This window comes from Rhinoraja longicauda, chromosome 37 (assembly GCF_053455715.1).
Source record: "Rhinoraja longicauda isolate Sanriku21f chromosome 37, sRhiLon1.1, whole genome shotgun sequence".
NCBI lineage: Eukaryota > Metazoa > Chordata > Chondrichthyes > Rajiformes > Arhynchobatidae > Rhinoraja > Rhinoraja longicauda.
This window is the reverse complement of record NC_135989.1, coordinates 14,065,464-14,091,361: the sequence shown is the minus strand read 5'-3', so window position 1 is coordinate 14,091,361 and position 25,898 is coordinate 14,065,464. Positions and strand designations below refer to the sequence as shown.

Below are 25,898 nucleotides of genomic sequence, written 5' to 3'. Positions count from 1 at the left end.
TACTTCATTCATTACTTACTTACTTTGGACAGCGCCCGTAGTCAGGATCGAACCCAGGTCTCTGGAGCTGTATGGCAGTAAATCTACCCACTGCGCCACCGTGCTGCCCACCAGATTCTCTCATCCCTGGGGCCCTAGTCTGGCTGGGCTAGACACAAAATGCTGGAGTAACTCAGCGGGTCAGGCAGCATCTCTGGAGAGAGGTCGAGACCCTTCTTCAGACTGGTACGTTTGTACTCTACCGTCTGACAGTGAGGGGCACAATATGTGAAAGACTGGAGCGACTAGGCTTGTTTACACTGGAATCTAGAAGGATGAGAGGAGATCTTATCGAAACGTATAAGATTATTAAGGGGTTGGACACGTTAGAGCCAGGAAACATGTTCCCAATGTTGGGGGAGTTCAGAACCAGGGGCCACAGTTTAAGAATAAGGGGTAGGCCATTTAGAACTGAGATGAGGAAAAACCTTTTCAGTCAGAGAGTTGTGAATCTGTGGAATTCTCTGCCTCAGAAGGCAATGGAGGCCAATTCTCTGAATGCATTCAAGAGAGAGCTAGATAGAGCTCTTAAGGATAGCGGAGTCAGGGGGTATGGGGAGAAGGCAGGAACGGGGTACTGATTGAGAATGATCAGCCATGATCATATTGAATGGCAGTGCTGGCTCGAAGGGCCGAATGGCTTATTCCTGCACCTATTGTCTATTGTCTATAATATTTGATCTCCACCCCCACACCCTAAGCTGCACTGCCTGTCGTTCTGCTTTCATTATATAAAGCTACACCCACAGGATAATTGCCTCAATCACCCAGATCGTCACTTTCACTCCTTTCAGCAGTAAGTGAGCTCTCTATGTGGAGCGTGTAAAAGCTGCCTCTCACTGTTGACTCACTGACACCAACAGCAGATTCCTGTCAGCCCCGCCACTGGCTTCACCAACCAGGGGTTTAACTCAACCAGTCCCAGCCTGCGGTGTTTAACTCAGCCAGTCTCCCAGTCACTGTGGTTTAACTGAAGCGGTGTTTAACTAAACCCCATACAATCATCATCATCATCGGCGGTCACTCGAAGCGAGTATGACTGTCCTCTCCATGGGGTCGGGACGCCTTTGCGTGACTTTGTTTAACGTGGGGAGACTGGTGCACAGACAGCCACCACACGGTCCTTGACAGATCTGGGTCAGGATCCAGTGGCGTGGAGTCCAAGACGACCGGGGACCCTTTTCTGCTGCAGCCTTCCCAGCCATTGTGACGCTCCACGAACGTCAGCCGTCATCCTCCGCCTGTTCCACCGTTGAAGTCTTGGTTGGATCGCTCTTTGTCAGGGGCCTCCCCCTCGACCTTACCGCCATGGGTGACCCTAGGTTAATTCCCGGAATGGCGGGACTGTCGTATGTTGAAAGGCTGGAGTGATTGGGCTTGTATACACTGGAATTTAGAAGGATGAGGGGGGATCTTATTGAAACATATAAGATAATTAGGGGATTGGACACATTAGAGGCAGGAAACATGTTCCCAATGTTGGGGGAGTCCAGAACAAGGGGCCACAGTTTAAGAATAAGGGGTAGGCCATTTAGAACGGAGACGAGGAAAAACTTTTTCAGTCAGAGAGTTGTGAATCTGTGGGATTCTCTGCCTCAGAAGGCAGTGGAGGCCAATTCTCTGAATGCATTCAAGAGAGAGCTGGATAGAGCTCTTAAGGATAGCGGAGTCAGGGGGTATGGGGAGAAGGCAGGAACGGGGTACTGATTGAGAATGATCAGCCATGATCACATTGAATGGCGGTGCTGGCTCGAAGGGCTGAATGGCCTACTCCTGCACCTATTGTCTATTGTAGCTCCAGACGGCATCGCTCTCAGGATCTCAGGACCACACGAGCTTCTCCACCACGACAAGGTGACAACCCACGGAGAAGCCACCATACAATAGGGTTTAACTCACCAATCCCAGTCACTGTGGTTTAACTAAACAAGTCCCTCACACAACAGGATTTAACTAAACCAATCCCAGTCAGAGAGGTTTAATTAAACCAGTCTCTCAGTCAGTGGGACTTAGTTAACCAGGGTGGCAAGGTGGACTAGCAGTAGAGTTACTGCCTTACAGCACCAGAGACCCAGGTTCAATCCTGACTACGGGCGCTGTCTGTACAGTTTGTACGTTCTCCCCGTGACCTGCGTGGGTTTTCTCCGAGATCTTCGGTTACCTCCCACACTCCAAAGACATACAGGTTTGTAGGTTACTTGGCTTGGTATGAATGTAAATATTGTCCCTAGTGTGTGTAGGAATGTGTTAATGTGCGGGGATCGCTGGTCGGTGCGGACTCGGTGGGCTGAAGGGCCTGTTTCCGCACTGTATCACTAAACTAAACAGTCTGAAACTAATCCCCATAGACTAGCACTATCCTACACACTAGGGACAGTTTACAATTTTTACCAAAGACAATTAACCTACAAACCTGCAGGTCTTTCGAATGTGGGCGGAAGCCTGAGGTCCTGGGGAAAACCCACGGGGAGAACGTACAGACTCCGTACAGACAGAGCCCATGGTCAGGATGGAACCCGGGTCTCCGGCGCTGCAAGGCAGCAACTCTACCGCTGCGCCACCGTGCTGCCCCTGCACAGGTGCATGGGGCAGGTATAATAACATTTAAAAGGCATTTGGACAGGTGCATGGAGAAGAAAGGTTCAGAGGGATATGGGCCAAACACAGGTAGGTGGGACCATTGTAGATGAGGCATCTTGGTCGGAGTGGGCATGTTTCCAACCCTTGTGTCTTTAACTCCTTCTACACTGTCTTGCCACACCCTCAGGATAGGTGCTGCATGGGTTAGGTCGAGAGTAAGGATCTCTCTACAATGTCCCATCAAACACTTCCTGGAGGATGACAGCCCAGGTTAGATAACAGATTGTAGCTTTCTACTCCATGGCTAAACAGGGAATCTGCAAGTTGCCATGGTTACTGATTTGCTAAAGAGGCTTCGATCACCATGGTGATAGTTCTCAAATTTATTCACTCAAAGTTGGCCCAAATGCTTGTGCTACCAATTGTTGTAGACAATAGACAATAGGTGCAGGAGGAGGCCATTCGGCCCTTCGAGCCGGCACCGCCATTCAATGTGATTATGGCTGATCATTCTCAATCAGCACCCCATTCCTGCCTTCTCCCCATACCCCCTGACTCCGCTATCCTTAAGAGCTCTATCCAGCTCTCTCTTGAATGCATTCAGAGAATTGGCTTCCACTGCCTTCTGAGGCAGAGAATTCCACAGATTCACAACTCTCTGACTGAAAAAGTTTTTCCTCATCTCAGTTCTAAATGGCCTACCCCTTATTCTTAAACCGTGGCCCCTTGTTCTGGACTCCCCCAACATTGGGAACATGTTTCCTGCCTCTAACGTGTCCAACCCCTTAATAATCTTATACGTTTCGATAAGATCTCCTCTCATCCTTCTAAATTCCAGTATATACAAGCCTAGTCCTTGTTATTGAGCTGTTGACGTCCTCCATTCTATGCTCCAGGACAAAGGTTGTCAGAATCTTAGTTGCCAATGTCCATCGAACCATTTTATTTTATTTCAGATACAGCGTGGAAACAGGCCTGGCGACACGGTGGCGCAGCGGTAGAGTTGCTGCCTTACAGCGAATGCAGCGCCGGAAACTCAGGTTCGATCCTGACTACGGGTGCTGTACTGTAAGGAGTTTGTACGTTCTCCCCGTGGCCTGCGTGAGTTTTCTCCGAGATCTTCGGTTTCCTCCCACACTCCAAAGACGTACAGGTATGTAGGTTAAGTTACTGGGTAAATGTAAAAATTGTCCCTAGTGTGTGTAGGATAGTGTTAGTGTGCGGGGATCGCTGGGCGGCGCGGACTCGGTGGGCCGAAAAGGCCTGTTTCCGCGCTGTATCTGAAATAAAATAAAATAAAATATCACTTATGAACTATCGGGAAGAAGGTGTGGGAGTCTGCAAAACCATGACCTCCAAACCTTACGCTGCTGTGCGTGGAGTTTTGTTTCGAGGACTCACCGTTACGATGAGATGCTTCTCTTCGTAGTATTGGACCAATGGGACGGCGTTTTGCTTGAAGGTGGCAAGGCGCCGCTGGATGGCTTTGGGGTTGTTGTCGGGCCGGCCCTGTTCCGCTCTCTTCTCTAGTCTCTCCCTCAGCCGGGGGCTGGCACAGGAGAGATAAATCACCAGGTCCGGCACGCAGATCTGAGGGGAGGACAACCGCCAGGGTCAGCTCCGCGTATCGGCAGAATCTGTACAAGATCCGTTGTATTTTGTATTAGTTTGTTACATTGGCATGCAGGTGCAGCAGGCAGTGAAGAAAGCGAATGGTATGTTGGCATTCATAGCGAGGGGATTTGAGTATAGGAGCAGGGAGGTTCTGCTGCAGTTGTACAGGGCATTGGTGAGACCACACCTGGAGTATTGCGTACAGTTTTGGTCTCCTAATCTGAGGAAAGACATTCTTGCCATAGAGGGAGTGCAGAGAAGGTTCGCCAGATTGATCCCTGGGATGGCAGGACTTTCATATGAAGAAAGACTGGATAGACTCGGCTTGTACTCGCTGGAATTTAGAAGATTGAGGGGTGATCTTATAGAAACTTACAAAATTCTTAAGGGGTTGGACAGGCTAGATGCAGGAAGATTGTTCCCGATGTTGGGGAAGTCCAGAACAAGGGGTCACAGTTTAAGAATAAGGGGGAAGTCTTTTAGGACCGAGATGAGAAAGTTTTTTTTCACACAGAGATTGGTGAATCTGTGGAATTCTCTGCCACAGAAGGTAGTTGAGGCCAGTTCATTGGCTATATTTAAGAGGGAGTTAGATGTGGCACTTGTGGCTAAAGGGATCAGGGGGTATGGAGAAAAGGCAGGTACAGGATACTGAGTTGGATGATCAGCCATGATCATATTGAATGGTGGTGCAGGCTCGAAGGGCCGAATGGCCTACTCCTGCACCTATTTTCTATGTTTCTATGTAACTGGTGACTATAGAAAGACCAGTAGTGTCACAGAAATGCTTAACAAACTCAAATGGGGCACCCTCCAAAGACGCTGTATAATATCCAGGCTTACTGCAGTCTGCAAAGAAACACACTCATTAGCTCCATCCAACATGGGCCATCGAAGGGCCGAATGGCCTACTCCTGCACCATGTTTCTGTGTTTCTATTGTAACTGCTGTAATCATTATTAGCCATTTAAATTTAATAGCGTAGGCATTCTTTATACTTTAGTACATTGCAACTGTCTGTAACCTTGTTACATTTGGATGAAAGATAATGGTGGCGAGATAAGGAAAGACATAGGCCTTGGGGTGATGGATGGATGGATGTAATGAATGGACTAGCAGGGAAATAAGTATGAAGGGATGTGAGCATTGAGATAAGGATATATTACTGAATGGGATTTAATGGAGGCGGGACAGACGGCTGACTGCAAAGAAATGAATGACTGAAGAAAGGAGTGTGGGTATGAGGTAATGTAAAGAAGATAAGGTTTGGAATAATCCTATATACATAGACTGCCCGGTTGTACTAAGTGGGTAGTCAGGTGGTTGGCTTCCTGATTGTTCCAGCCGTTGTTTGCAAATAAAGGCTTTTAACTTCTCGAAGAATTCTCCGTGTCGCCTGTCTTAATTTTGAGAACCACAACAGAACCTCACCACAGCTTTCCTGCTCAATCTTCCTCCCTCCTCCCCCGGCACTTTACAGAGGGCCAATTAACCTTCAAACCCACACGTCCTTGGGATGTGGGGGGGGGGGGGGGAGAATGGAGCACCCGGAGGAATCCCCACGAGATCACCGAGGCAGAGCGTGCAAACTCCACGCAAACAGCACCCGAGCGAGGTCAGGATTGAACCTGGATCTCTGAAGCAGCGGCTCAACCATCTGCACCACAGTGCTGCCCTGTGGGAGTTCTGCACTCTCAGAGAGGGAGAGATGAGAGGATGCAGTACTGTTGGGGAGACTGTAGCGAGCGAGAGTCTATCATGAGGAAAGGGGAGAGGTACTGAGGAAGACCACACTGTAGGTGGTGCTAAATATTAGGGTGGCGCTGCGGTAGAGTTGCTGCCTTACAGCGAATGCAGCGCCGGAGACCTGGGTTCGATCCCGACTACGGGCGCCGTCTGTACGGAGTTTGTACGTTCTCCCCGTGACCTGCGTGGGATTTCTCTGAGATCTTCGGTTTCCTCCCACACTCCAAGGTTAGTAGGTAAATTGGCTTGGTAAATGTAAAAATTGTCCCTAGTGGGTATAGGATAGGGTTAATGTGTGGGGATCGCTGGTCGGCGTGGACCTGGTGGGCTGAAAGTGCCTGTTTCCGCGCTGTATCTCTAAATTAAACTAAATCTGATCAAATCTCAAACCATTGCCCAGTTACTCCTGCACCTATTTTCTATGTTTCTACTCTCAGTTTCAGTTTCAGTTCAGTTTAGTTTCTTGTCACGTGTACCGAGGTACAGTGAAAAGCTTTTGTTGCGTGCTCACCAGTCAGCAATAAGACAATACATGATTACAATTGAGCCATTTACAGTGTACATGATCAGGGAATAACGTTGTGCAAGGTAAAGCCATCAAGGATAGTCCAAGGGTCACCAATGAGGTAGATAGTAGTTCAGCACTGCTCTCTGGTTGTGGTAGGATGGTTCAGTTGCCTGATAACAGCTGCAAAGTCTTCATGGAGAATTCAGAGGAATATTAAAATATTTTACACATGGATATGTAGGGACTGGAGGGATTCGGATCACGATCAGACAGAGGAAACTAGTTTAACTCGGCTGAAGGGACTGAAGGGCCTGTTCCTGTGCTGAATTGTTCGTGTAGTTTAAGAAATGAAATGTCTAAAAGCACTCAAACTGCATCACTGAAATAAAATCTTGGCTTCAAATCAATTTCCTCAAACTAAACTGTGACAAATCTGAAATCATCATCATTGGTCCAAAAACGCTCACCAAATCCACCCACAACTTCACCCTCAACATTGATGGTTTCCCAGTATCCACCTCCCCTCACATCCGGAATCTTGGAATCATCTTTGATCAAACCCTCTCCTTCGACAAACACACTAAACACATCACCAAGACAGCCTTCTTCCACCTCAAAAACATCGCCCGTCTCCGTCCATCCCTCTCCTCCACAGCTGCAGAAACCCTCATCCACGCCTTCATCACCTCCCGTCTGCACTACTGCAACAGCCTCCTCTATGGTTCACCCTCAAAAATCATCAATAAACTCCAATACATCCAGAACTCCGCTGCCCGTCTACTCACCCACTCCCCGACCCGTGACCATATCACCCCCGTCCTTTACAAGCTCCACTGGCTCCCCATCCCCCAGAGAATCCAGTACAAAATCCTCCTCATGACCTACAAAGCCCTCCATAACCTGGCCCCATCCTACCTGACTGACCTCCTCCACAGACACACTCCCACCCGCACCCTCCGCTCTGCTGCTGCTAACCTCCTGTCCCCCCCCCATCCGGACCAAACTCAGATCCTGGGGGGACAGGGCTTTCTCCATCGCTGCTCCCACCCTCTGGAACTCACTACCCCAGACCATCAGAGACTCCTCCTCACTCACCACATTCAAAACATCACTGAAGTCTCACCTGTTCAACACGGCCTTCAACCACTGACCGTCACCTCACCATATTTTTCCTTTTCTGTTCGTTTACTTATTTATTTATTTTTTTCTATGTTTTAGTAAACCCTGTAAAGTGTCTTTGAGTTTTTAGAAAAGCGCTATACAAATGTAATGCATTATTATTATTATTATTATTATTATCAACTGTAAAGCCCTGAGATTGTGAAAGGTATGCTTGAAATGTTCTCTTTTGGGTTATGGGTCATGGATTATGGGCGGTCACGGTGGCGCAGCGGTAGAGTTGCTGCCTTACAGCGAATGCAATGCCGGAGACCCGGGTTCGATCCCGACTACGGGCGCCGTCTGTACGGAGTTTGTACGTTCTCCCCGTGACCTGCGTGGGTTTTCTCCGAGATCTTCGGTTTCCTCCCGCACTCCAAAGACGTACAGGTTTGTATGTTAATTGGCTTGGTAAATGTAAATTTTTTCCCTAGTGTGTGTAGGATAGTGTTAATGTGCGGGGCTCACTGGTTGGCGCGGACCCGATGGGCCGAAGGGCCTGTTTCCGCGCTGTATCTCTAAACTAAACTAAATGGGTCAACATATGATGAGCGTTTAATGGCACTGGGCCTGTACTCACTGGAGTTTAGAAGGAAGAGAGAGGACCTCAGTGAAATGTACCAAATAGTGAGCGGCCTGGATAGAGTGGATGTGGAGAGGATGTTTCCACTAGTGGGAGAGTCTAGGACCAGAGGCCACAGCCTCAGAATTAAAGGATGTAGCTTTATAAAGGATATGATGAGAATCTGTGGGATTCATTGCCACAGAAGGCTGTAGAGACCAAGTCAATGGATATTTTTAAGACGGAGATTGATGGATTCTTGTCAGGGGTTATGGGGAGAAGGCAGGAGAATGGGGTTGGGAGGGAAGAGATGGATTGATTGGCGGAGTAGACTTGATGGGCCGAATGGCCTTATTCTGCTCCTAGAACGTATGAAGGAGTAATGGCTGCACCTGGTCATCGAAGCAGATGGCTTGGGAAACCTCCCGTGGGAAGCCGTCGATGACAAAGCCCTGGGTGTCCGGGTGCTGCATCAACTGCTGCTTAATCTCATTTATGGTTGTCTCCTGTGGAGGAAGAGTGAGGAGTCAAACATCGCACGGCCACAACGTTTAACAAACAATTAGACAGGTAGAGACAGAAAGCTGGAGAAGCTCAACGGGACAGGCAGCATCTCTGGAGAGAAGGAATGGGTAACGTTTTGGGTTGCGGCCCCAGCATGCTGTTACCTGCGGCCTCACCTTGCTGTTACCTGCAGCCCCACCTTGCTGTTACCTGCGGCCCCAGCATGCTGTTACCTGCGGCCTCACCTTGCTGTTACCTGCGGCCTCACCTTGCTGTTACCTGCGGCCTCACCTTGCTGTTACCTGCGGCCTCACCTTGCTGTTACCTGCAGCCCCACCTTGCTGTTACCTGCAGCCCCACCTTGCTGTTACCTGCGGCCCCACCGTGCTGTTACCTGGGACCTCACCATGCTGTTACCTGTGGTGCCACACCTTGCTGTTACCTGTGGTGCCACACCGTGCTGTTACCTGGGGCCACACCTTGCTGTTACCTGCAGCCACACCTTGCTGTTACCTGCAGCCGCACCTTGCTGTTACCTGTGGTGCCACACCTTGCTGTTACCTGCAGCCGCACCTTGCTGTTACCTGGGACCCCACCTTGCTGTTACCTGTGGCCCCACCATGCTGTTACCTGGATCCCACCATGCTGTTACCTGTGGCCCCACCATGCTGTTACCTGTGGCCCCACCATGCTGTTACCTGTGGCCCCACCATGCTGTTACCTGTGGCCCCACCATGCTGTTACCTGGGACCCCACCTGCAGCCACACCTTGCTGTTACCTGGGACCCCACCTTGCTGTTACCTGAGACCCCACCTTGCAGCTACCTGCGGCCCAAAGATACTAGAGGAGCAAGATAGACCACTCGACCCTAAAAACCGTAGTACGTCACGGCGCCATTTTAGTCGGCAGAAACCTGCAGAAACATTTTAAAAGAAAAATAACAAAAATCTGTGAACTGAAAGATGAGATATATTCTGCATTTTAATGGTATCATCACACGTACTGTTCCCCCAAAACACTGATTACACTGCGAGAGGCAGAGCGAACGGCGGGTTTTGCTTACTAAAATGGCGGACGTTACGCTCCTTTGCGTACTACACTTCAGTATAGGCGATTTCGACAGAGTGGTCCATCTTGCTCCTCTAGTATCTTTGCTGCGGCCCCACCTTGCTGTTACCTGGGGCCCCACCATTACCTGTGGCCACACCTTGATGTTACCTGGGGCCACACCTTGCTGTTACCTGGGGCCCCACCATTACCTGTGGCCACACCTTGCTGTTACCTGTGGCCACACCTTGCTGTTACCTGGGGCCACACCTTGCTGTTACCTGGGGCCACACCTTGCTGTTACCTGGGGCCCCACCGTTACCTGTGGTGCCAGCTCGCCGTTGGTGATGATCTTTGCGATCAGGCTCCACTTCCTGTTGGTGCTGGCTTTATGCAGCATCTTTTCCCGCAGCAGCTCGCCCACCGAGATGTAGATGAATCCGTAGTGCCCCGCCATCTTCATGCTCTGCGTACCCTTGCCACTGGCTGGACCCCCTACAGAAGGAGGGAAGGAGGGAACGAGAGAGCAAGAGAGAGAGAGAGAGAGAGAGAGAGAGAGTGTCAGAAAGGAAAGAAAACCTGAAGACACACAAGTCAAGGATGATTATGTGTAGGATGGAACTGCAGATAGTCATAGAGTGATACAGCGTGGAAACAGGCCCTTCGGCCCAACTTGCCCACACTGCCCAACAATGTCCCAGCTACACTAGTCCCACCTGCCTGCATTTGGCTCATATCCCCCCCAAACCTGTCCTATCCATGGATTCTTAAAGGTTAGGATCTTAAAAGTTCTTAAAAGTTGGGATAGTCCCAGCCTCAACTACCTCCTCTGGCAGCTTGTTCCATACACCCACCACCCTTTGTGTGAAAAAGGTACCCCTCAGATTCCTATTGAATGTTTTCCCCTTCACCTTAAACCTCTGTCCTCTGGTCTTCGATTCACCTACTCTGGGCAAGAGACTCTGTGCATTTACCCGATCTATTCCTCCCATGATTTTGTCCACCTCTGTAAGATCACCCCTCATCCTCCGGTGCTCCAAAGAATAGAGTCCCAGCCTACTCAACCTCTCCCTATAGCTCACACCCCCGAGTCCTGGCAGATGCTGGATTAAACCGAAGATGGACACAAAACGCTGGAGTAACTCAGCAGGACAGGCAGCATCTCTGGAGAGAAGGAATGGGTGACGTTTCTGGTCGAGACCCTTCTTCAGACTGAGAGTCAGGGGAGACAGCGGGGAGTCAACATCAGAGACAGTGCATCACAAACACAGACCCTCCATAATGCCTCACATCATTGTGTGGAGGTGAAAAGATGAATTCAAGATAGTTAAAGAAACATCACCTATTTCTTTTCTCCAAGAATGATAAGAGTGGACCTCAAAGTTGGTTGTGGATATAAACATGTTCTTTGACCATAAGGCATAGGAGCAGATAAGGCCATTTGGCCCATCAAGTCATTCCATCATGGCCGATCTATTTAGACAATAGACAATAGACAATAGGTGCAGGAGTAGGCCATTCGGCCCTTCGAGCCAGCACCACCATTCAATGTGATCATGGCCGATCTATTTCTACCTTCTCGACCCCATTCTCCTGCTTTCTTTCTTTGTAACCTTTGACGCCCGTACTGATCAAGAACCTATCAACCTCTGCCTTAATGGCCGAATGGCGGGAGGGAAAGCAAGGGCTACTTGAAGTTAGAGAAGTCAATGTTCATACCACTGGGTTGTAAGCTGCCCAAGCAAAATGTGAGGTGCAGTTCCTCCAATTTGCGCTGGGCCTCACTCTGACAGTGGAGTAGGCCCAGGACAGAAAGGTCAATGTGGGAGAGGGAGGGGGAGTTAAAGTGTTTGGCGTCTGGTCTGGTCTGTGCGTAGGAAGGAACTGCCGATGCTGGTTTAAACCGAAGATAGACACAAAAAGCTGGAGTAACTCAGCGGGGCAGGCAGCATCTCTGGAGAGAAGGAATGGGTCGGCCCGAAGCTAGATAGAGCTCTTAAGGATAGCGGAGTCAGGGGGTATGGGGAGAAGGCAGGAACGGGGTACTGATTGAGAATGATCAGCCATGATCACATTGAATGGCAGTGCTGGCTCGGAGGGCCGAATGGCCTACTATTGTCTATTGTTACCTATTCCTTTTCTCCACAGATGCTGTCCGACCTGCTGAGTTACTCCAGCATTTTGTGTCCGGCCTGGTCTGTGTGACGGACTGGGCTACATCTACGACTCTTCGCAATTTCTTGCGCTCTTCCTGGGCGATGAACTTACCGATGACCAGGATGACCCTTGGCCTGGGCTTTGAGGGGTCAAACAGCACGTACTCCTCGATCAGCTCATCCGTTTCCGACAGGTCCGTGTCGCTCTCGATGGAGAACTGGTGAATGGGGGGCAGTCGGTCGTAGCGGTCGTGGGCCAGGCTGTGGCTCTCTGAGAGCACTGGGGGAGACAGAGACATATGCAGTCAGAGCACAGTCGGCACCAAGTCACAGCCTGGGAGTGGTCAACCTCCCCACTCCTGCTCTCCAACCCCATGCCCTGCTCTCTAACCCCATCCCCTGCTCTCTGACCCCATCCCTTGCTCTCTGACCCCCATCCCCTGCTCTCTGACCCCATGCCTTGCTCTCTGACCCCATGCCTTGCCCTCTGACCCCATCCCTGCTCTCTGACCCCCACCCCCTGCTCTCTGACCCCATCTCTGCTCCCTGACCCCACCCCCTGCTCTCTGACCCCATCCCCTGCTCTCTGACCCCACCCCCTGCTCTCTGACCCCATGCCCTGCTCTCTGACCCCATGCCTTGCTCTCCGACCCCATGCCTTGCTCTCTGACCCCATGCCTTGCTCTCTGACCCCACCCCCTGCTCTCTGACCCCACCCCCTGCTCTCTGACCCCATCCCCTGCTCTCTGACCCCATGGCCTGCTCTCTGACCCCATGGCCTGCTCTCTGACCCCATCTCATGCTCTCTAACCCTCTTGCCCTCTGACCCCATCCCTGATTTAGACCTTAGGCTTTAGAGATACAGCGCGGAAAAAGGCCCTTCAGCCCATCGAGTGCCCGCCGACCAGCGATCACCCCTCACACTAGGTCCACTCCACACACTAGGTCCACTCCACACACTAGGTCCACTCCACACACTAGGTCCACTCCACACACTAGGTCCACTCCACACACTAGGTCCACTCCACACACTAGGGACAAGTTACAAATCACCAAAGCCAATCAACCTTCAAACCTGTACCTCTATGGAGTGTGGGAGGAGACCGGAGCGCCCGGAGGAAACCCACGCAGGTCACAGGGGAGAACGTATAAACTCCGTACAGACAGCGCCTGAGGTCAGGATGGAACCCGGGTCTCTGGCGCTGTGAGGCAGCAACGTTATAGCTGTGCCTCCCCCTCCCTTCTGACCCCGTTTCCTCCTGTGACTGCAGGTCGACCCAACTCTTGTTCACCAAGCCCAGCCTCTCTCTCTCTCTCTCTCTCTCTGTGTACAATTCCCCACCTTTGACAGTGTAGCTGGGCTGATTTGCATTCAGCTCCAGGCATTTATACGCCCACATAATTCCACTAAGTTCCAACTTAAACCCACAGCATCATTTAAACCAACATGAATTTTTATCTTCAATGACCAGCGTTCAATGAACAAAAATCCACTTCTGTTAATGTAAAAGGGGATGTCACATTTTAATTTTTCTTCTTGCTGTTTCAGCAGCGCGTTTCCACCGTTATAATGTGACTTCGTGTCACCTTCAGTTAATTTGACTCAAGACTCATGAGGTCTTTCACTTCCCGGACATCGAACGAACCTTCCAGATGCTTCCACAATCCCTGCGGTGGATGGATAAACTAGGTGCTTTAGTGCAATACATTATAAAGTTCATAAAGTCAAAGGAGCAGAAAGGCTTTTGGCACATTGGCCTTCATCGGTCAGAGTATTGAGTACAGGAGTTGGAAGATAATGCTGCAATTATATACGATGTTGGTGAGGCCACATTTAGGATATTGTGGTATAAGAAGATAACTGCAGATGCTGGTACAAATCGAAGGTATTTATTCACAAAATGCTGGAGTAACTCAGCAGGTCAGGCAGCATCTCAGGAGAGAAGGAATGGGTGACGTTTCGGGTCGAGACCCTTCTTCAGACTGATGTCAGGGGGGCGGGGCAAAGGAAGGATATAAGTGGAGACAGGAAGATAGAGGGAGATCTTGGAAGGAGGAGGGGAAGAGAGGGACAGAGGAACTATCTAAAGTTGGAGAAGTCGATGTTCATACCACTGGGCTGCAAACTGCCCAGGCGAAATATGAGGTGCTGTTCCTCCAATTTCCGGTGGGCCTCACTATGGCACTGGAGGAGGCCCATGACGGAAAGGTCAGACTGGGAATGGGAGGGGGAGTTGAAGTGCTCGGCCACCGGGAGATCAGTTTGGTCAATGCAGACCGAGCGCAGGTGTTCAGCGAAGCGATCGCCGAGCCTGCGCTTGGTTTCGCCGATGTAAATAGGATATTGTGTTCAGGTTTGGTCAGGAGTGCAGTGGCAATGAATTCCACAGAATCACCACCACTGACTCAACAGTTCAACAGAGCTTTATTTGTCATTCGGTACCAAGGTACCGAACGAAACTACATAGCAGTCACACACAAAAAAGAACACAAGACACATGACCCCAACACAAACGTCCATCACGTCCAAACGTCAAGAAATTCCTCCTCATCTCATTCCTAAAGGAACGTCCTTTAATTCTGAGGCTGTGACCTCTGGTCCTTGACTCTCCCACCAGTGAAAACATCCTCTCCACATCCACTCTACCCAAGCCTTTCACTATTCTGTTCGTTTCAATGAGGTCCCCCCTCATTCATCTAAACTCCAGCGAGCACAGGTTCAGTGACTAGTGGGAACATCCTCTCCACAAGCACAAGGATAGAGAGGACAGTGAGTTACCACTTCGGTAGAGGGCCCTCCTGGCCTGGCTCCCGCTGACAGGAGGCAGTGCGCGCCGCTCCTGACTGATGAAGGTATCCCATCGCACCCTCTCCAGTCCACCGATCTCCTTCACTTTCTTCAGGCAGTTCTCCAGGTACTCGATGGGCTCGTCGGGGCGGTGGTACATGAGGCCGGTCAACATACTCTGGGGAAGAAGCACACAGGGATCAGCCTGGCACCCACGCCCGAACTAGGACAGACATAGGATCGACACAAGATCACTGGCGGACATGGGATCATCCGAAACTAAATAAACCCAAGGATAAACCCCGATGGCCTGGCCAAGCTGGCCCTCTGCGAGTCACGGCGCCAAGTGGGAGAGCTCTGCCCGCGCCAGCTGCCTGCCCCTTTCCCGGGGTTACATCCGCGCCCGGGTGGGGTTAGAGAGGGACTATGCGCTGCCCACGGGCACCCTGGGGGATATCCGGGACCGCAGGGGGTGGAATGCATCCTTCAGAAGGATGAGAGGGGATCTTATCGAAACATATAAGATTATTAAGGGGTTGGACACGTTAGAGGCAGGAAACATGTTCCCAATGTTGGGGGAGTCCAGAACCAGAGGCCACAGTTTAAGAATAAGGGGTAGGCCATTTAACTGAGATGAGGAAAAACTTTTTCAGTCAGAGAGTTGTGAATCTGTGGAATTCTCTGCCTCAGAAGGCAGTGGAGGCCAATTCTCTGAATGCATTCAAGAGAGAGCTGGATAGAGCTCTTAAGGATAGCGGAGTCAGGGGGTATGGGGAGAAGGCAGGAATGGGGTACAGATTGAGAATGATCAGCCATGATCACATTGAATGGCGGTGCTGGCTCGAAGGGCCAAATGGCCTCCTGGGACCTGCACCTATTGTCTATTGTCTATTGACAAGGAGTGTAAGATAGTTGGATAATAGTTTACTGTTTGTCTTGTATTATGGCGGTGGGTTCTGTTTTGGTTGTATTGTATATATAATTTTAATATTTGAATAAATATTTTTGATTAATTTAAAAAAATGATAAACACTGAGGTACATGGTAGGTATCGATCAGGTGAACGCATAAAGTCTCTTGCCCAGAGTAGGGGAATCGGGAACCACGTTTAAGGTGAACGGGGGAAAGGTTTTATAGGAATCTGTGGGGTAACTCTTTCACATAAAAGGTGATGGAGGTAGTTGAGGCAGGGACTGTCACAACTTTTAAGAAGCAATTAGAGAGGTACGTGGATAGTATAAGAAAATAACTGCAGATGCTGGTACAAATCGATTTATTCACAAAATGCTGGAGTAACTCAGCAGGTCAGGCAGCATCTCGGGAGAGAAGGAATGGGTGATGTTTCGGGTCGAGACCCTTCTTCAGACTGATGTCAGGGGGGCGGGACAAAGGAAGGATATAGGTGGAGACAGGAAGATGGAGGGAGATCTGGGAAGGAGGAGGGGAAGAGAGGGACAGAGGAACTATCTAAAGTTGGAGAAGTCGATGTTCAAGATACGTGGATAGGACAGGTTTCGAGGGTGAGGCAGGTGGGACTGGTGTAGATGGGCATGTTGGTCGGTGAGGGCAAGGTGGGCCGAAGGGCCAGTTTCCATGCTGTACCACCTTATGATTAATAATCAATGGGATGATATTCACATGGAATCAATAGTCAACGTGAAATCAGTGATGATCTGGGATCAGAATCACAGAGTAGCTACAACGCGGACTGGGGCTATTCAACCTATTGAGTCAAACCCACTGGCACCTCCTCCAACTCTACCCAACACTCAAGATTCAATTTATTGTCACATGTACCAATTAAGGTACAGTGAAATATGAGTTACCCAAAACCTCTCCCCATTGCGGTGCAAATAATTACCTTTCATTGACTGATACTTCATTGCCACGTGTAGTTGGTACAGTGAGATTCTTTGTTTGCATGCAATACAAGTAGGCAAGAGTCGGCACGTAAAGTTACAAAATTATTCAATATAGTCCCTCTACTTTCTCTCCCTCCTCAGATACTCTCTTCAGATACTTGTGCGGCTCAAATAATCAGTGGGATCAATGATCACTTGGGTGAATAATCAACAAGGAATCAATAACTGACGTTAAAACAAATATCACACCACATGATTACCAACATTGAATCAATAATCACTTGAAATCAATAATCAATGCAGAATCAACAATCAATATGGAATAAAAACGGCATCACGTGATTACCAACATTGAATCAATAACCACTTGGGGTGAATTATTAATGTAGAATCAATCATTAACATGGAGTCAAATATCACATCACATAAGGTATGTAGGTAAATTGGCTGGGTAAATGTAAAAATTATCCCTAGTGTGTAGGATAGTGTTAATAGTGTTAGTGTGCGGGGATCACTGGGCCGCGCGGACTTGGTGGGCCGAAAAGGCATGTTTCCGCGCTGTATATATATGATATGATATGATATGATTACCGACTTGGAATCAATTATAGACACCAAATGCTGGAGTAACTCAGCGGGACAGGCAGCTTCTCTGGAGAGAAGGAATGGGTGACTTTTTGGGTCGAGACCCTTCTTCAGACTGAAGGGTGTTGACCCGAAACATCACCCATTCCTTCTCTCCAGAGATGCTGCCTGTCCCGCTGAGTTACTCCAGCATTTGGTGTCTATCTTTGGTATAAACCAGCATCTGCAGTTCCTTCCTACAACATGGAATTAATAATCACAGGATGAATAATCAGCATTGAATCAATAATCAAGAATGGAATCAATAGACAATAGACAATAGGTGCAGGAGGAGGCCATTCGGCCCTTCGAGCCAGCACCGCCATTCAATGTGATCATGGCTGATCATTCCCAATCAGTACCCCGTTCCTGCCTTCTCCCCATACCCCCTGACTCCGCTATCCTTAAGAGCTCTATCTAGCTCTCTCTTGAATGCATTCAGAGAATTGGCCTCCACTGCCTTCTGAGGCAGAGAATTCCACAGATTCACAACTCTGACTGAAAACGTTTTTCCTCATCTCAGTTCTAAATGGCCTACCCCTTATTCTTAAACTGTGGCCCCTTGTTCTGGACTCCCCCAACATGTCCAACCCCTTATTAATCTTATACGTTTCGATAAGATCTCCTCCCATCCTTCTAAATTCCAGTGTATTCAACAATCACTTGAGATCAATAAGCAACATAGAATCAATAATCAAAATGGAATCAAATATCACACCACATGATGACGAATGTGGAATCAGAAATCACGGGATGAATAATCAGCATTGAATCAATAATCAAAATGGAATTAAAAACTGCATCACATGATTACTAACACAGAATCAATAATCAATTGAGATCAATAATGAATATAGTATTAATAATCAATTTGGAGTCAAAAACTGCACCACACGCCTAACCAACATGGATTAAATAATCACATGTATAAATAATCACATGGATTAAAATAATCACATGTATAAATAATCAGCAAGGAATCAATAACTGACTTGGCATTAATTTTTAAGAAGCCAATTTTGAAATCTTTTAATAGGTTTGAAAGGACAGCAAATATTTTACATTAAGAGGATCGGTTAATGATCCATGTTGCCCTCTGACTTGCCATCAGGCACAGCGCTGATGGCAGGGATTATTTATACTGCCTGGTCCTATTCCGCTTGGAATGCTAATATGCTGTACGCTGAGTGTGGAGGTGTTTATTCACAGAAGTGTGATTCAGAAGACTCCTCTCCCACAGTTATTAAACCAAGAAACTCACCCACTCCCTCAACAACAATAACAACTACTCCTGACTATGGAGCACCTTAAATCCTTGATTGGCACCACATACAGCACCTTATGCAGTAACAGCACCTCATATTTCGTTTGGGCAGTTTACAAACCTGCAGGCACCAAATGTGGTTAAACTCGAGAAGCACGCACAAGAACATGGACGTTCCATGTGAGAAAAAACTTTTCCACCCAGAGGAGACAATAGACAATAGGTGCAGGAGGAGGCCATTCAGCCCTTTGAGCCAGCACCGCCATTCAATGTGATCATGGCTGATCATTCTCAATCAGTACCCCGTTCCTGCCTTCTCCCCATACCCCCTGACTCCGCTATCCTTAAGAGCTCCATCCAGCTCTCTCTTGAATGCATTCAGAGAATTGGCCTCCACTGCCTTCTGAGGCAGAGAATTCCACAGATTCACAACTCTCTGACTGAAAAAGTTTTTCCTCATCTCAGTTCTAAATGGCCTACCCCTTATTCTTAAACTGTGTGGCCCCTTGTTCTGGAGAGTTGTGAATCTGTGGAATTCTCTGCCACAGAGGGCAGTGGAGGCCAATTCACTGGTTGAATTTAAAAGAGAGTTAAATGGGGCTCTCATTTAAATGAGAGTTAGTGGAATCAAGGGACATGGGGAGAAGGCAGGCACGGGTTACTGATTGTGGATGATCAGCCATGATCACAATGAATGGCGGTGCTGGCTCGAAGGACCAAATGGCCTCCTCCTGCACCTATTTTCTATGTTCCAAACACGTCCAGGTTTGTAGACTAATTGACTTCAGTAAAGATTGTTATTTGTCCTTAGTGTGTGTAGGACAGTGCTGGTGAGTGGGGATCACTGGTCGACCTGGACTCGGTGGTCTGTTTCCGTGCTGTATCTCTACGTTAAACTAAACATCAGAAACAGAAGCAGGAGAAGGGTGTGTGACCTTTCGGGCCTGCTCCATTATTCATCAAGACCTTGGCTGGTCTTTTACCGCAGCGCTATTTCCAGCTCCATCCCCATTTCGCTCGATTCTCTTAATGGCCAGAAATCTATTGATCCATTTTTTTTGAGCCAACATTAATAAGAAATGGGAGCAGGGACCACCGGGCACAGAGCCTCGTGAGCCTGCTCCACCGGTCAATAAGAACTCTGCTCATCTGCCATCTGCTCAAGTTTCCAACTTTCCATACCTACCTCCCCTAACCTTTCATTCCCTTTCTGATCAGAATATCATGGAGCAAAGTGCACTAGACTGTTGCCTGGTCTTCACCACCATACACGTCACGGTGGCGCAGCGGTAGAGTTGCTGCCTTGCAGCGCCAGAGACCCGGGTTCCATCCCGACTACGGGTGCTGTCTGTACGGAGTTTGTACGTTCTCCCCGTGACCTGTGTGGGTTTTCTCCGGGTGCTCCGGTTGCATCTCACACTCTAAAGACGTGCAGGTTTGTAGGTTAAATGGCATTTGTAGGTTAATTGGCCTGGTAACGTTGCAAATTGTACCTTGCGTGTGTGTGTGTGTGTGTGTGTATGATAGCACTAGTGATAGCACTGTTTCCGTGCTGTCTCTCTAAACTAAACTAAACCACACATATAGGGAGATCTGCGGTAATTGCCACGGGTCACTGGTGATAACCACTGCCTTTGTGGAGCCCAGGGTAAAGGCTTTTACTGGCTGACAGCGATAATTACCCCTGTGACTCTGAAACACTCCCGCTCCCTGTTGGAATCTGGCTCTGGACTGTAATTACCCTCCCCTATGACACATTCCTTTTGACGGGCTGTGACTTCTGTGTCCGACCAGTTTGCTGGCTGCGTCGCGAGTGTACCAAGGACAATTATCGGCCAACAACCCCCCAGTAGAATGCTGGATTTCACGCTGTTCACGGTCCTCGCTGGCTAATTGCTCTCAATTTCAGGAGTTGCTCAATTCATAGAAGCATAGAAACAGAGAAAATAGGTGCAGGAGGAGGCGGCCATTTGGCCCTTCGAGTCAGCACCGCCATTCATCGTGATCGTGGCTGATCGTCCACAATCAGTAACCCGTGCCTGCCTTCTCCCCATATCCCTTGATTCCGCTAGCCCCTAGAGCTCTATCTAACTCTCTTTTAAGTTCATCCAGTGAATTGGCCTGTGTGAATTGGCCCAGTCTGGAGAAGGGTCTCGACCCGAAACGTCACCCGTTCCTTCTCTCCAGAGATGCTGCCTGTCCCGCTGAGTTACTCCGGCATCTTGTGTCTATCTGACATCTCCTGCTCTGAGATAGACACAAGTATCTCAGCGGAACAGGCAGCATCTCTGGAGATGCTTTTCCTTTTCCTCTCCTTTCCTTTACCATCTCTCCAGAGATGCTGCATGTCCTGCTGTTACTTTTGTGTCTTATTCTCGGTTTAAACCAGCATCTGCAGTTCCTTCTGACACACACATCCTCCACTCTGAACTGTGTGGTGTACAGTAGAAGCACCCTAAATCAATCAATACTGTGTATGGAGCTGTGTCCACACGCCACAGCTACTGAACTGCAATACGCACATGTACACGCACACACACAATCTCACATGCACATGCACAGGGCGGCACGGTAGCGCAGCGGTAGAGTTGCTGCTTTACAGCGAATGCAGCGCCGGAGACTCAGGTTCGATCCTGAATACGGGTGCTGCACTGTAAGGAGTTTGTACGTTCTCCCCGTGACCTGCGTGGGTTTACTCCGAGGTCTTCGGTTTCCTCCCACACTCCAAAGACGTACAGGTATGTAGGTTAATTGGCTGGGCAAATGTAAAAATTGTCCCTAGTGGGTGTAGGATAGTGTTAATGTACGGGGATCGCTGGGCGGCACGGACTTGGAGGGCCGAAAAGGCCTGTTTCCGGCTGTATGTATATGATATGATATGATGATGATGATGTGCATGCACAATTACACACACACACACACATGTGGAACACATGGAAACTAAATTGCATGCACATTCACACACAAGCACATACATGCACTCAAGCATCGGGGGAAGGCAGGAGAATGGGGTTGGGAGGGAGAGATAGATCAGCCATGATTGAATGGCAGAGTGGACTTGATGGGCCGAATGGCCTCATTATACTCCAATGGCTTATGAAACTATGAACACACACACACACACACACACACACAGACAGACACACATATTCACACACACACACATTCAGACTGACACACACACTCACACACATGTACACACACACATGCACACACTCAGACACACTCACACACATGTACACACACACACACTCAGTCAGTCACGCACACACTCACACACATGTACACACACACTCAGTCTGGCACACACTCACACACATGTACACACACACACATACTCAGTCAGGCACACTCACACATGTACACACACTCAGTCAGTCACGCACACACTCACACACATGTACACACTCACACTCAGTCTGACACTCACACATGTACACACTCACACTCAGTCTCACACTCACACACACATACACACTCACACTCAGTCTGACACTCACACACACGTACACACTCACACTCAGTCTGACACTCACACACGTACACACTCACACTCAGTCTCACACTCACACACGTACACACTCACACTCAGTCTCACACTCACACACATATACACACTCACACTCAGTCTGACACACACATGTACATACTCACACTCAGTCTGAAACACACCCCTGCACTCAAACACTGGCTCCCATACTCAGTGTACCAGCGTTTGCATCAGACAGTGCTCACCCACATCAGATTGTGAGCCACTCTCTCTCTCTCCCCCTCCCACGTCAGATTATTCCGGACCGAGTGGTAAAACCTCGTCTCCCGCTGCAGGAGGCGGTGCTGCCGATGCATGGATGGGGTGCAGGCAAGTGGGACCCAAGTCCAGGGCAGAACGCGGGCAAGGACACAAGGTTCACTCGGGTCGAGAGCGGGCGTGAGTTGACTCCCAGCGGGTACGAGGGGAGATGCAGAGGGGGGAAAGGAGCAAAGATGATAGCAACGAAACACAAGAGTGCTGGAAGAACTCAACAAGTCAGGCAGCATCCGCGGAGGGAAATGGACAGTCAATGTTTCAGGTTGGGACCTTGCTTCAGGTTGGGACCCTGTTTCAGGTTGGGACCCTGTTTCAGGTTGGGACCCTGTTTCAGGCTGGGACCCTGTTTCAGGCTGGGACCCTGTTTCAGGCTGGGACCCTGTTTCAGGCTGGGACCCTGTTTCCGGCTGGGACCCTGTTTCAGGCTGGGACCCTGTTTCAGGCTGGGACCCTGTTTCCGGCTGGGACCCTGTTTCAGGCTGGGACCCTGTTTCAGGTTGGGACCCTGTTTCAGGCTGGGACCCTGTTTCAGGCTGGGACCCTGTTTCAGGGTGGGACCCTGTTTCAGGGTGGGACCCTGTTTCAGGTTGGGACCCTGTTTCAGGCTGGGACCCTGTTTCAGGCTGGGACCCTGTTTCAGGTTGGGACCCTGTTTCAGGCTGGGACCCTGTTTCAGGTTGGGACCCCGTTTCAGGCTGGGACCCCGTTTCAGGCTGGGACCCCCGTTTCAGGCTGGGACCCCGTTTCAGGCTGGGACCCCCGTTTCAGGCTGGGACCCCGTTTCAGGCTGGGACCCCGTTTCAGGCTGGGACCCCGTTTCAGGTTGGGACCCTGTTTCAGGCTGGGACCCCCGTTTCAGGCTGGGACCCCGTTTCAGGCTGGGACCCCCGTTTCAGGTTGGGACCCTGTTTCAGGCTGGGACCCTGTTTCAGGCTGGGACCCCCGTTTCAAACTGATGGTGGAGACAGAGGGAAGTTAGCTGGTAGAACCATGGTAGAACCAAAAGATGCTTCCAGTTATCCCCCCCCCCCCCACCCACCACCACAATCAGTCTGAAGGAGGGTCCCCGACCCAAGACATGATCTGCCCATCTCCCTCCACAGATGCTGCCTGACCCTCTGAGTCCCTCCAGCACCTTTTCCTTTTGCTCAAGGTTCCAGCATCTGCAGTTCCTTGTGCTGGTCAATGAAGAAGCCAAGCAGGGAACATCTCTGGGCATCTCCCGAGCAATGGCAACACCAACGACTGATGGAAACAGGTACAATCTCTCTCTCTCTCTGCCCCCCAAACCCCACTGTCAAAGACATTCCAGCATCACTTCAGTTCAGACTCGCATTCACCTTTAGCATTCTTTGTCGCCGTGTGAGCGAACAGCCTCTGTAGCCGGTGAGACTCACAATGTTTGTTCATTTGTGAAAATAAATGTGCCGAGTCCTTACCTCGAATAGCAGAGGGATTTCCCTCTTAGAGATGTAGTCTTTAGCTTCACTGCTGCTCATCGTTACAGACTCCAGCCCAGCTCTGCTGCCGAGCAAGAGGGTTCCCTGGTGCTGAAGCTGCGGCTTGTGCTCTCTCTCTCTCTCACTCTCTCTCTCTCTCTCCTCTCCCTCCCACTCTCTCCTCTCCCTCCCACTCTCTCTCTCTCTCTCCCTCCCAATCTCTCTCCCTCCCACTCTCTCTCTCTCTCCCTCCCACTCTTTCTCTCCCTCTCACTCTCTCTCTCTCTCTCTCTCTCTCTCTCCCTCTCACTCTCTCTCTCCCTCTCACTCTCTCTCTTCCACTCTCTCTCTCTCTCTCCCACTCTCTCTCTCCCTCTCTCTCTCTCTCCTCTCCCTCCCACTCTCTCTCTCTCTCTCTCTCCCTCTCTCTCTCTCTCTCCTCTCTCTCCCACTCTCTCCTCTCCCTCCCACTCTCTCTCTCTCTCCCACTCTCTCTCGCTCCCTCCCACTCTCTCTCTCTCCCTCCCACTCTCTCTCTCTCTCACTCTCTCTCCCTCCCACTCTCTCTCTCTCCCTCCCACTCTTTCTCTCCCTCTCTCTCCCTCTCTCTCTCTCTCTCTCTTCCACTCTCTCTCTCTCTCTCTCTCTCTCTCTCTCCCTCTCTCTCCCTCTCTCTCTCTCTCTCTCTCTCTTCCACTCTCTCTCTCTCTCTCCCTCTCTCTCTCTCTCTCTCCTCTCCCTCCCACTCTATCTCCCTCTCCCTCCCTCTCTCTCTCTCTCTCTCTCTCTCTCCATTTGTTGTCATTCTCTCACTCTCTCCTTCCCACTCTCTCCTTCTCTCTCCCCCTTTGTCGTTCTCTCGCTCCCTCATTTCTCTCTCCTCTCATCCCTCTCTGTTGTTCTCTCCCTCTCTCTCCCTCTGTTCTCTCACTCCCTGTCGTTTTCTCTCATTCCCTCTCTCACTCTCAGCTGCTCTCAATAGACAATAGGTGCAGGAGGAGGCCATTCGGCCCTTCGAGCCTGTACGCACCGCCATTCAATGTGATCATGGCTGATCATTCTCAATCAGTACCCTGTTCCTGCCTTCTCCCCATACCCCCTGACTCTGCTATCCTTAAGAGCTCTATCTAGCTCTCTGTCAGCTCTATCTAGCTCTCCCTCTGTCAGTCTCTCACACACACACACGGGCAATCTCACTGTCACTGTCTCTCGTAGTTGCTCTCTCTCCCTCTGTCCTTATTCTGATCTCGTCCCTGTATCTCCCTCTCTTTCTCTCTCTCTCTACCCCATTCTCCCACACATCCCCTTGTCTCTCTCCCCTTATTTCTCGTATGTTCTCCCTTTGCTTCTTTATTCCCCCACCCCCCCCCCCCCCCCCCCCCCGTTCTTTCTGTGTCTCACTTTGTGCTATTTTCTCTCTCTGAACCTCACACTCTGCCCTTTTCTCCCTGGCGTTCTGCCTCACACTCTATCTCTCCCCTCCTCTCCTCCTTTCTCACTTTCTCCACGTGCCGCCCACCATTGTCACTCCGAGATGCATGTTCCACAGACGAGAGATTTCTTCTTTATTTATTTTCACTGTGAATTGTTGCCTAGGTAATGTCACGTACGGATACAATCCAGCCCCATCCTGAGTGCAGGAGACAGTAGATTTATCCTGATATGATAACACAGTCTCTTTTAAATTGCATTTGTCACAAATTTTTTCCAGCTCTGAGCCTCAATGATAAATTTATCTGATACTCATTAGGGGCAGACAGGCATAATATTTCTCTCCCGATAGATGTCCTTCTCTTTCTCTGTCCGTACAGGGTCTGTACATAGTTCTAAATCCCTTCCGCTCTATTATAGTTTTAAGTTTAGAGTTTAGTTTAGAGGCACAGCATGGAAACAGGCCCTTCGGCCCACCGAGTCCGCACTGGTCATCGATCGCCCGTTCACACAAGTTCTATGTTATCCCACTTTCTCAAACACTCCCCACACACCATATGAGGAGAGACTGGGCAGACTGGGGTTGTTTTTCCCTGGAGCAGAGAAGGCTGAGAGGGGACATGATCGAGGTGTACAAGATCATGAGGGGCATGGATAAGGTAGATGGCGGGGAACTTCTTCCACTGGTGGAAGGTTCAACAACGAGGGGACATAGATACAGGGTAAAGGGGAGGGAGGTTTCGGGGGGATGTGAGAAAGAACTTTTT

At 49.7% G+C, this 25,898-nt stretch overlaps 1 protein-coding gene across 2 annotated transcripts in view; it reads right to left on the bottom strand.

Annotated features, from left to right (window-relative positions):
- ak5 (adenylate kinase 5) overlaps positions 1–23,903 on the bottom strand; it is a 65,368-nt gene extending 41,465 nt beyond the window's left edge. Inside the window, exons 1-7 of one of the 2 annotated variants that reach the window (XM_078429516.1) lie at positions 23,701–23,814; positions 16,565–16,614; positions 14,695–14,881; positions 12,028–12,195; positions 10,082–10,254; positions 8,600–8,713; positions 4,021–4,209 (exon numbers count right to left, since the gene is read on the bottom strand). In XM_078429516.1, the coding sequence (XP_078285642.1) occupies positions 4,021–4,209; positions 8,600–8,713; positions 10,082–10,254; positions 12,028–12,195; positions 14,695–14,878 (828 nt within the window). In that variant the 5' untranslated portion in view covers positions 14,879–14,881; positions 16,565–16,614; positions 23,701–23,814. Of the gene's footprint in view, positions 1–4,020; positions 4,210–8,599; positions 8,714–10,081; positions 10,255–12,027; positions 12,196–14,694; positions 14,882–16,564; positions 16,615–23,700 lie in introns of both variants that reach the window. The other variant, XM_078429515.1, reaches the window with a different exon arrangement.
- Between the last annotated feature and the right edge of the window lie 1,995 nt (positions 23,904–25,898).